General features: G+C 47.4%; 1 protein-coding gene across 1 annotated transcript in view; it reads left to right on the top strand.

Moving 5' to 3' along the window:
- The window catches only part of ANTXR1 (ANTXR cell adhesion molecule 1), a 210,337-nt gene that overhangs the window by 148,856 nt on the left and 49,047 nt on the right, over positions 1 to 12,434 (top strand). The window contains exons 15-16 of the mRNA XM_032873745.1: positions 5,381 to 5,476; positions 6,000 to 6,167. Of these exons, the coding sequence (XP_032729636.1) occupies positions 5,381 to 5,476; positions 6,000 to 6,167 (264 nt within the window). The remainder of the gene's footprint in view (positions 1 to 5,380; positions 5,477 to 5,999; positions 6,168 to 12,434) is intronic.

Below are 12,434 nucleotides of genomic sequence, written 5' to 3'. Positions count from 1 at the left end.
TAGCTTCTCCAAACGAATGGCAGTTTAAGGGGGAATCCAGTAATGTACTTCATCTGATGGTTTAGTTCTAAGTCACCTGCCATGGATTTTGTGACTGTGTTTCTTTGGGAGGAAGAGAGCTGCATGCTAAAGGCACTGACATGGGTGGGCATACAATTAACAATAAGCACCTGGCTTTGAATAATGAACTTATTTCCAGGTTCATTATCACGCTCACTCATCCTAACAATTTCTCTGTGGCAAGAACTTTTTTAAAATAGGAAAACCGAGTTATGGGAAAATCATATAACTTGTCTAGGACCAGACAAGTTGAACCACTTCACAGCTATGTCTCCAAGGAAAGTCGGAGTTGCCCCCTACTCTGGAAGAGTTAAGAGCCAAATGACCATCAGGCATCTTCTTTTCAGTGGACATTCCAAACACACTATCACATGCACACACACACACACACACACACACACACACACATGCTTCAAGCATTAGTGTTAGAACAGGCCCAGAATTCAGTATTCTCTATTTCAACCGTTTAAAAAAGGAACATTGATACTAAAAAAGGAAATACACTATTCTTCATTGAAGAATACAGGACAATCATGGTGCTGTCCTTAATCATTGTGTTTGCATGTAAACAGATATGATATGGGCTCCTGACATGTGAAATGCAACTCAGAATGGGGAAATCTTTGGTCAGCTGGGATTTTTGGTATTTACAAAGAGAAGTGTTGTTGGATTTTTCTGACTTTCCAGTTCACTCCTAGGAATTCATCTCCAAGGCTGACCTTGAGGGTGACCTCTCGGGCTTATCCCCAAAGACCTCGGATGAGACAGGACAGCCAGTTCTGCTCTGGGTTCTGCCCTCCAGAGCCTCCTGTGCCTGGGAGTTTTAGTGGCCTTGGTCCTTTACTCATGTCATCACCCTCACAAAACATACTCTTCTATAAATGTAGATGATCTTGGTGGCAGATTTATTCTTTTCACACTCTTTATTTTTCTCAAAATATAACACTGTGCTGGCAAGCTCTGGGAGCTCAGCTCCAGTTGCTGGAGTGAGTAAATGAAGGAATAGACAAATAAAGGGCCCTTGTTTGTGGCTAGATGGGCTTGTCCTCAGGGTGGAAGATGGGTTACCCTTCAATGAACTGTCACATGGAACTGTTTCCTTGGGCTCTATTCTGCTTCGGGTACGTTCCCCTTTGCGTAGATAGTTGCAGGTGTTGCCTGCAGCACAGTGACTTGGGGATGAGCAGCCTAATCTGGCCCAGGATAGAGCCTTGAATTCTGTGGGGGATCAGGGAGTTCTTCACAGAATAGCCCACATTCCAGCCATATCCTAAAAGAGATGTAGAAGCAGTAGAAGAAGGATGTTCTGAACACACGGAGCCAAGAATGTTGAAGAGTGGAGTTGTCCAGAAGCCTGGCATGATTAGAAGATGGCGAAATTCAGTGTCTGAGGGTGGCACGGGACTAACCCAGTTATGGGCAAACTGAGCTTACATGTTTCAGGCTCCGGGTTCTGGAGCTCTCTCTCTCTCTCCCTGGAGCAAGGCTGCCTGAGGACCTGAGGCTCAGAAGGGACGTCTGCCATCTGAGTAACGTGCTGCCACTCATTTTACCCACGTATCAGCCAACTAGATGTCTGGGGCCACCACATCCTTTAAGATTTAAACATAACTTCCCCTGATGGGAAACAAGCATCCCTCCCTAATCTCTGCGGTTTCTCCAGACACCACTGACTCCTCCTCCTTGCTCCAGCCGGATCTCATCTTCTTCATCTGCCAAGCACCATCTTGCAAACCTGATTCCTACGCTCCACGACCCCACTTCCCCCGACCCAAACCTAAGGCATCTCGAGCACAAGACCATCTGCATAGGGACTTGAAAAGGTTTCAAAGGACTGGGGTGAGTTCCAGCACAGGCCACCGTCCTTGTCATTCCTGCTCCTGGGAGGTGCCTGAGGCCCTCTTCTCAGGGGGGCCCAGGCAGTCTTCTGGCAGCTCGTTTCTCCACTCTCACAGCCACCATCCTCTGCTGACTGCCCACAAGCTCCCCATCCCCACTACTTTGCTCATGCAGAGCGATGTGGCTTCTCCAGTCTGTCCTTTAATAATCACAGAGGATCTGTGTCCAGGGAGTTCTTCCTCAACATCCCCACCCAACACGTCCTTGAAGGGCAGTGTGATGGGGGTTCCCCAAGACAGACTTTCTACTTAATTCGATCTAGAAATTCACTTCAAGTGCTGCCTATGTTCTTGGTGGCATTGCTGGGGACTGATTTTACTCCATCAGTTTTGGGCCAAATGAAAAGACACATTAAAGAGTCCCTTCTCTTCTGAAGATTGCAAAACCCTCCCGTCTCTAGAATGTGTAAACAAAGCCATGGTAACTGCAGGGAAATTCTGACTCTCCTGTCCATCGAACCCTGGGCCTTTGTGTTGTCTTTGCTGATGTTGTTTGAGTTTGGCAGGCAAGCTCGGGTCAGGGGATTACACGGCGGGCTTGGCGGAGCAGATTGAAGTCTTGGCATTTCCTGTTGTGGGAAGGCCAGCCCCTGCCGCGCATGCACAGCAGAGTAGAGCCCAGAGCTGTAGCGGGTCTAAGGTGGGACCGACGACATGAGGAAGGGCAGCTCCGGGAGCATGTAGGGGGAAACTCCCAGGACAAGACATCAGGGAACAGGACCAGAGCTTCAGCTCCACTGATCCCTTCATTTCCCTGGATCTGACTTGACTGTGCAATGAATAGGCTCCAGTAAATGGGCTCTAGTGTTTGAACTCCAGTTCTTTAAAAAAATTAGGAGACCCTTAAGACCGTTTCAGTTCCCTATTGAATAAATCAGCTTTAGTCTTGGAGTTCCTTATGTTCTTCGTGCTGTCATGTTCAGTTTTGAGTGACATAACTTCAGTTCTCTCCTTTGGAAAACTGCACAAGACCATCCGTGAAGCCACATTTCATATATGACACACAGACACCCACCTCCAGGGATAGTTTAACTGTATGTGTAAGATATCTAAGGTTTTTGCTTTGACATCCTAAGCCTTCTGAAATTCTCACTGTGAGCTGATATTTGGGGCTCTTTGACTTTATTATTTTATCCTATCTTACAGTCATAAAGCCTCCAAATGAGCAGGATCAAGGAGGGGAGGGGGGAGTAGAAAAGTAGCATTTATTTGATACCATCAAATGACTGGAAAAGCAAAATCCAAAGGACAAAACCCAGAATGTTGCCAACACTGAGAAAGAAATGAGAGTGAGGTTTCCTGGGCTCGTAGGCAGCTCTGCCCCCCATGAGCAGGGTGACCCAAGCCACTGAATCGCTCTATTCCTTCTCTGTAAAGTGAACCATGCTGCTTGCTGTGAGATTAAAAGGTTGATGCGTGTAAAGCACTTGGAAGACTGAGTGGCACATACATGGCAAGGGCTTCATAAATTCAGCTGTGATTATCACGAACTCGGTACCTGCTTATTGACCACCTCCTGGGCACCAGGCTCCGTTCCAGACCTAGAATCCAAGGGCAACAGAATCCACTCAGTATTCAGGGCTCATGGTCCCACGGTGAAGGAGGACAGATCTGTTTTAAAAAGACAGAGGGACCAACCCAAATATCATCTGCCAATATGTTGCGGATCCCCCTGGTCTGCTGTGATCACGTCCTTTAAGATCTATAAAATTTAAAAAAATTTTTTAAAAAGAAGTCTACCCATCCCAAGCAGAGCAAGTTACCCAGAGAGTCTTAATGCATTAGTATGTTATTGCTTTGTTTTGTTATTATCTCTGGATCTCTGTCCTGCTGATGACTTGTCATTGCTCGGTTCCTTGCCTCCTGCATGGGATGCCCCTTTCCACCTAGGACTCCACTCCAAGTCCTTGATTCTCCGGTACCACCAACACAGGCTGGGGGAAGCAGGCTTGTTCTGAACAATTTCAGCTTCTTTGGCTTATTCTCCTGCTTTGCAGAGACCCCTTCTTCAGCCTCCTTTCTTCATCCAGGAGGGAAATCATACCACCACCCTGTAACCTAGCCATGGCTATAGATGGTGATATTTTTCTCTCCTCAACAGGAATAATTATGGGGCCAAGATAAGGAGCAGTTTTGCTAATTTCCTTCCCTTCTCCGTCCATAATAAGTTCCTCTTGTTTTTTCCCTTCATCTTAAAAAAATATAATAAGCGCTAACTTCTGGTCACTGAGCTAAGTTGCAGGCACTGGGTTAACTGCTTTATTTGAATCAGTTCATCTCATTTGGCTGTAAATTCGACAGATAATTCTTAGGCACCTCCCACATGCTAGGTGCCATTCGAAAAACATGGTAAACGTGACCAATAAACAGAAACTTCCATGGAACCCTTACATTCCAGCCTGGAGAGACCAACCGTAAATAAATGTCAAGCCATATTGGGACCCATTATGGAAAATGAAACAGATTGATGGGATGAAGAGACTGGGCCTACTTTAGAGGGATGTCCAGGGAAGACCTCTCCAGGAGTGACAGGAAGGAGCCAGCCAGGAGAAGAGCACGGGGGGGAGCATTCCTGGGCAAGGAAGGGGACAGCTAGTGCACAGGCCTCAAGACAGGAATGTGCTCAGTCTCTGAAGGACAGAGAGAAGGCAAGCAGGCTGGAATGCAGGGAGGCAGCATGGTAAGGAAGAAGGCTGGAGAGATGAGCTAAAGCCGCAGCTTGCAGGCAGAGCCGGGGTTGGGATTCTTCTCTGTTGCTCTGTGCAGAATGGACTGTAGGCGAGGAGTGCGGCAGGGATGTCAGTTAGGCAACCTAGATGGAGAAAGTGTAGGGGAATTGGGACCAGTGGGGTGGGAGGGAGGTGAAGGTGGAGAAATCACAGATTTGGGATCTTTTAGAAGTAAGGTCAACAGAAGTTGCGGGCAAACTGAGATGAGTTCGGGGAAGGACGGTGGGGGAAAGAGAGGATTCAAGAGTGGCTCCAGGCAGTGGAGGAGACTAGAGCAGGAGCAGTTTAAAGTGAGGATGTGGGGAGGCTCCTCTTTGATGTGGTGTTCTTGAGATGGTTATTATCCCCTGAGAGGAAATGTCAGTGTCAAGTCAACATTTGGGTTCAGAGGAGTCGGGGATGAAGATATAAACACACAAGTCATCAACATGTAGAGGGAATTAGATGAAATACCCCATGAAAGGGTAGAGGTGCACAAGGGAACGGGTCCCAGGATTGTGCCAGGACCTAACCAGGTCATTCTGCTTTTACCCCAACTTTACAGATAAGGAAGTAAAGTGACTTGCTCCAAGGAAGGCCCCAGGAACTCTGGGGTTTAACCCAGGCAGTTGCCTCCCAACCACTTTGCCAAAATGGACATGTATAAAGAACACTTGTGCTTTGCTTCCTTCATGTATGACAATCTTTCTGCAGGAAGAAGATGATGACGGTCTGCCCAAGAAAAAGTGGCCTACCGTAGATGCCTCTTACTATGGCGGGCGAGGTGTTGGAGGCATTAAAAGGATGGAGGTAAGAACAGAGTTTCCCGTACTCACATCTGTGTGCCAGCCAGCCACCAGAGAAAACTGGTGACAACTCATACTTGAGGTTGGATGGGGATGTGGATTACATAAGGCATCAGATGGAGAGATGGCAGGTATCCCCCCTTTAATGGCGCACCCCCGTGTCTTGCCCACCATTGAGTCAGAGTAGTTTTCACTCATCTGCTCAAACCCCTCAGTGGTTTTCTCTCTCATTGGAATAAAATCCAAAGTTCTTGCCTGGGTCTGCAGGGTCTTTGCACATGCTGTCCCCACAGCATGGACCGTTCCTTCCCTAAAGATCCATCTGCCCAGCTTGCTCTCTCTGCCCCTTCAACCCTTCCTCTTCTCCTTTTTCCATACCTTCCTCTTCCCTCGCCCTCAAAACCCAAAGGAACTGGGGAGTGAGCAGCACTCACACTGCATGTCACCTGTGTATGTACGATGCCTGTTCTCCAGGGACATTATACTTCATTTTGTCATTTTATTTTATTATATATTATTTATTTTAGGTTCGTTGGGGAGAAAAAGGTTCCACAGAAGAAGGTGCTAAGTTGGAAAAGGCAAAGAATGCCAGAGTGAAGATGCCAGAGCAGGAATACGAATTCCCTGAGCCTCGAAATCTCAACAACAACATGCGGCGGCCCTCTTCCCCTCGGAAGTGGTACTCCCCGATCAAGGTGTGTCTCTCTTTACTCAGAAATCATCATCACTCCTGCTAAGACACTTGCATAGGCAGAACCAGAGTCTTGACGTGATAAAATATCCAACCAAATTCCAGAGTATCACAAGGGAACACAGTTCTAAAATCATGGACTTAAAAGTACAGGTACTTCCTTGTCCTATTTCGACAGTATCAAAGTCGAGACTAGGCTTTTTAAAATCACCATGGCACTCTAGTGGAATGCAAGTGGACTAGGAGTCAAGGGACTGGGGACGTAACCCCAGAAGGTGACTACAAATTTCTCTACTGGCTCATGACTTCATGGGTAGGCAGTTCTACTAACAAAAATGGCTGCATTCCCCTTGATGCCTTCTCTCTCGTCCTCTTGCCATACCACAAGCCCATTCCCCTTTATCCAAGCCTCCTGGCAGCCTTTCAGGTGTTGACCATGGAGCTAGAGCGAGTACTCTTCCTGGCTATGAACAAAACCCCTTTTTTTCTCCACTATCTCTCTCTTCCCCTGCACAGCTCCAGAAAGTAAACCTCTTTGGCCTCTTAAGAAGTGTAAGCCCTGGAAGGTAGCTAATGCTTCCTGAAGGCTTTTCTTCTCTTTCTCTTCCTCTTGTTCTTCCTCTATTTCTATAGGGCAAACAGAAACTGGGCCAAGTCCATGGCCACAAATTAAAGACCCCATGTGAGAGCCAGCTCTCATCACACACACCCACATGGCCTTACCCCTCTTCCAGTGAGAGCGAAAATAATCTTCATCATTCACTAAATTATTTGCTAATCTTAGAGCACCCCTTGTCCTACAAAATCAAAAGAAATAACCATTTTAAACAAGGGAGTGAAATGTCATTGGTAATCGTCTCTTCTCAGCCAAGCTAGCTACATGCTAACAGCACTGTATTTTCATTTTGGATTGCTGTGTTTAAAGCAGGGAGATTCTTTTTTAAGATAAGTCCCTCCCCACCCCCACCCCCTGCCCTGCCTCTTCAGGGCAATGGCTTGAACTCTGGAAAGATGTGGGCGAAACGCAGCTTGCTTGCCTAACAGCTGTTTGCTTCTAATTATTTTCTCATGCAGGACATGCAATGGCGTGCATGCATGTGCAGACAGGAAGGAGCCAAGCGGAGTCTCTGAGATGAACAAGAAAGGGAATTTTCTATTATGTCGTTTTTAGGAATCCGTACCTTGTGACTAACACAACATACTTGGTCATAGCCAGGTTTTCATTTCTGTAATCTTGGATTTGGAAAGAACATTAATTCTGTTTGAAGAATCCAGTTCTTCTGGAGAGCTTGTTACTCCTCTGCTAACTGGTGGTTTAGGACGGAGTTTTATGAAATAAATAGGGATAGAGAATAACTAGATTTAGAAAGCTAAAAACATGCCCAACACCCACTTGGAATTAGTATGAATTCAGCGAGTATTTGTCCTGGGTACTGCCAGATATTAAGCAGACAGAGGTTCTCAAACCTGGGTGAGTATCAGAGTTACCCTGAGAGCTTTAAAAATACAGATTCCCAGGCCTGAAGACTGAGCGTCTTAAAGTCTTAGCGACTTTCAAAGACACACGGGCCATCACCCCTCGCTCACTTTTTCTCATCCAGTGAAACTCCTTTCCCCCCTAGCCTGTGCCCCCTTTTTAACATCTGAACTCCCTAAGGCACACCCCTCTGTTGCCCAATTACTCTTCCCTCCACAGTCCCTGCTCTTGGGCCTCCTCTTTGGTCACTGTGTTGAACTGCTCGTTCTCACAGTGTGGCCCCTGGACCAGCAGCAGCAGGAACTTACTGGAAATGCACATTCTCGGGCCCAACCCACATCTACTAAATCAGCGACTTTTGGCTGTGGGGGTAGCAAGTTGGGATTGAACAAGCCCAGTTAAGAAATTGTCTGGAACCGACAGTTCCAGCCGGGCTTCCAAGGGGTGCTGGCTCCCTGAGGGCTGGAACCTTGGCACTTGGCCAAGAGACCATGACCACACCTCAGCAATTTTCCAGAAGTCTCAGCGAGCAGGCCCGCGTTAGAGTTCGTGGCTCCTTTTCACCACAGACACAACTGCTGTAGTCGTGTGAAGTGGTTGAGAGTGTGAGTGTCAAGGAAACCGCAAAGAACCAGATGGAAGAGACCTGGGATGCTGGTGGACAGGCCCAGGCCCTCAGCAGGACCGCCCTGCTCTAACCTGGGAATGGTGACTGCCTCCTGCTGGTGAGGCGGCTCCAGCCAATGCCTGCTCGGCTCACTCTTTGCAATAGCCCGGGGGTGTGACTGCTCATGCTGGAGCCTTCTCCCTAGCAGACCGGACCTCCTGGAGACAGCAGCTGTGGTTCCCTCATCTTTAGTGGGTGATAGTATGGTGCCTGGCCCACCAGAGGGCCTCCAGCATCTTGTTAAAGAGCTGACACCTGGAATTAACTATGAAACCACCCCTGGAGTATGCTACTGGTTTAGCTACCTCCCAGGATGCACACAGATCACTTTGGCACCATCAATACGAAGAAGCTGACATTTTCCTCACCATCTCTTTGAGGAGAGGAGAGAAAAAAAGGTCATCTTATGTGTTTATGGGCCGGCTGGTTGAGGGAAAGCTAGAAACAAGGAGGTTTCAGAATAGAAGCCCAGAAAGGATTTCAAAAGTAAAATTGTCCATCTCTCCAGAAGAAGTCTCCAAGCAGACTTGTTACCATGACTTCCACGTTCATACTGCTGAACAAGTTTCATGCTCCATGATGAGCCTCACCTTAGCTGTAGCACCTGTGGACCTCACTGGGCCTTGGGAAAAACATTAGCCTCATGTAGTTCCATAAATTCTGCTTCCCTTTCCTGAGCCCTCTCACTGGATTTGTCTTCTTGGTGGGAAACAGAAGCACCCTCAAGAGGTTTGAACTTTTGGTGAGGGCAGGGTTGAGGTAACTCACGGCGATGGCCAGGCACACAGGGACCAGCAACAATGGGAGCTGCACCCCGGGCCTAAAGGATAAGGAGGGGAGATGGTGTCCTGGGCACCAGTGGCAAGGAGAAGAGGACACCCATTGGGAGCTGTGACCGGAGAGAGGAAATCAGCAATCTAAATCTTCCCTACCTCCTGTTTATAGATGGCCCACAAACTAAGAGTGGTTTTCCTTATTTTTAAGTGGTTATGGAAGTTCCTATATAATATCCCAGAGTTTGTCTCTTGAGCTACAAAGCCTAAAACATTTACTCTTTGGCCCTTTGCAGAAAATGCATACAGATCCCTAACCTATAAGAATGTAGCCACTGAAGAAGGCAGGGGGTCAGGGAGGGAACAGAAGGAATGAATGCCCCGACCTCTCCCTCATCTTGCCCTCTTCTCCTCTGGTACCACCTACTGGCCAAACCAAAGGGAAACCAGATGGTATTATCTGCAGAGGTCAGCCTTCTAGAGCTTAGAGCTAGGAAGGCAGAGAAAGGCAGAGAGTGGGTGGCGGCAGGCAGCTCGTGGAGAATGACCCGTCAGCTCTCTGCCCCCACTACAATAGGGACAATACTCCCACCTAGTGCAAAACTTTTAAGAGCCACTGGGAAGACTCTTATGAAAGTCCCCCAATGAAAGTAGTCAGAATCGTATACATCTTTTAAGGTATTGCTTTTGACTCACTTTTATCATGCATTTTGCGGAACAGGTATGAGGAGCTGAGAAGCAGATGAGTGCTTGTGCTAAGGGAACCGAGTGGGGACTCATCACGAGAAGAAGTCCACAATGGGCTTCTCTCCACCATTTCCCAGTCTCATTTAGGGCACTGACCACAGCAGCCACACTTCACCCTTTCCTCATTCCAGGCTCATGACCAGGAAATTTTCCGATATTTGGCCTTAATTTGCCTTTGCTCGGTTTTACCCCCCCCCGGATTGACAGCACCCCATGCTTCTCATTAAATTGGGACTGACCATTTCAGACAAGTTAAGTAATGCCCAGATAGATGGCCTCCAGACAGATTAAAACCAGCACTGTTTTCAGGTTTGCTGGAAGGCTTGGAGCCTTTAGAGAAACCATTTTCTCCCTTTCCAGTAGCTCCTCCATATGACTAGAAATGACAGAAATGACAGCCGAAGGACAAAAGCCAGACCCTGCATGGCCAGGCAGACCGGCTGGCTGTTCTTTGCGAGAGAGCCAGATGGTGAAGGGGCAGTCAGCCCGTAATACTCGCGGAGGCTGGTGGGGGGTAGCGGGTGGTCTTCTGTTCTGTTCATTTTCTGTCAGGCCAGCCTTCACCCCTGGCCTAAAGCACCTTGACCCTGGAATCAAGCAGCATTGAGCCATGAAACTGTGCTGGATGGAGCTGCATGTCAGAGAGACCCACCAAAGCCCGAAGTGTTGTCAGATGGGCCGCTGATGTTGAACCGACTTTTTCTGTCCCTCTCTGGCTACTTTTTATAATAGCTGCAAGCTTTTTTTAAACAATGACCAAAACTCAAAAAGAGCAAAGCAAAAAATATCCTGTGTGTGACTGTGTGTGAGTGTACGTGTGTGTGTGTGTGTGTGTGTGCACGTGAAAGGGTGTGTTTCCAACATTATCCATTCATTTATTTCATCTAAAGAGGAGCATGGGTCACAGTATTTACCATATATTTTAAGGTGTAAAAATCCTACTGTTAGTCTATAACAGCCCTATCGTTGAGCTACCCTCAAAATTCTCAACGTCTGACTAACTTCCCAGCAGCGAAGGCAGACAAACCAGAAGAGAAGACACAGCTGTTGCCTGGCCAAAACTTTAAAAATGAGAGAAAAGGAAACTCAGCCACAAACCTCAGGCACCAGGATACTTTGAATGATGGCCGCATAAACATTCCCAGCCCTGCCTTATTGTTTGGGAAGAAACAAGAACTAGAGTTGACATAGAGCTCCCGTTTGCCTGCCTTTGTGGATTTGAAGGTTGTCTGAGCCTGAGGTATAGTTTGGGAGCCTAGACTGGGTAAATTTCTCATTTTGTAGTCAAAATATGTCAACTTCCTATGAGAGAAAGTTAAACTTAAATGTCAGCTCATCTATTTCGACAGGGGGGCCTCAGGGTAATGGGAAAATCTCTGTCTCAGCTTCCCAGCAGCCGTTGAGCATTTCTCCTGGGGCAGGACCAGTGTCTTGAAATGCGTCCTATGGATAGGCCTGTGTAGGATGGACACTCAAATCCGAGATAAACAGTGGAGTCGACTCAAAGGCCTCTTCCTCCCTAGACTTTGGGTAAAGCCCAGGGACTGGTTGTCTAAATCTCCCAAGGCTTTTCACACCCTAAAGGGCTATTATTAATAACCTCATTAACTCCTGTCTTGAAATTATAGGCTTCTGCCCATGTTCAGAAAAATTAAGGTTCCAACAGCCTTTGTTACAGACTTCTCCTTGACCTCAGAGAGCAATTTTTTATCCTCTTCTTGGTTATAAACATACTTGTTCTAAAACTCACTCCAGCTCTTGCAAAGAAAGCTACCTGCCATGGGAGCAGAATGAGGTGTTGGAAATGTCAGTTACCCAGATTGTTTCCTATGCCCCAGAGATGGAACTTCAGGCTCATCTGTGGGACCACTAGAACTCAGAACCCAGAGAGTACGACTAGGACTAACTAACTAGTCTCACCTTGGCCAGAAGAGCCAAAGGACAGCAGCTCACCTGGATAAAGCCCTCCCCTGGGTGAGATTCATACTGTAAGTCAGGCCCAATTCCGAGGGCTTTCCATGTACTCGCTCCTTTATTTCTCACATCGACCCTCAGAAGTAGAAATTCCTACTATTCCCATTTATAGAGGGGGGGAAACTAAGACACAGAGAGGTTAGATAACTTGCCTAAATTCATACTGCTAGTAAGATGTTTCTTGGCTTATTTTATTAATGGCAAAGCATCCATTCGAGAGAGCAATGAAATCTGTTATTAATTGTACAGGAGAGAGGCCCGAGAGCCTGGAGGTAAAAGACCAATCAGAAACTGTTCACAGGATGAGTGACAGGTGCTGAGACCTGGGCCAAGGCAGCAGCCATGGAGACAATGGGACAGGGTGGACAGGAAGCAGTGACAGGAAAGCTGTGACACAGGGAATGTCCACAAGACATGGTTGAAGTTGAGTAGGAAGAATTGGCCAAGGGAGAGGACGTGACAATGATTCTCCAGTGTCCAGCTTACCCGGGGAGATGTCGAAGGTTCCAGGAACCAAGCAGGGTATGCAAAAGGGGGAGCGGGTTGGGGAACGGGATGGTTCAGTCTTCGATACCTGTGCTACATCTGCATTACAACTAAGATTTGGTAGGTAACTGGATCTGGAATTCAAGG

The sequence above is a fragment of the Lontra canadensis genome, unplaced genomic scaffold (assembly GCF_010015895.1).
Source record: "Lontra canadensis isolate GAN:19392208 unplaced genomic scaffold, GSC_riverotter_1.0 scaffold50, whole genome shotgun sequence".
Taxonomy (NCBI): Eukaryota; Metazoa; Chordata; class Mammalia; order Carnivora; family Mustelidae; genus Lontra; species Lontra canadensis.
The sequence above is the reverse complement of the archived record's forward strand: the minus strand, read 5'-3'. Positions and strand labels throughout refer to the sequence as shown.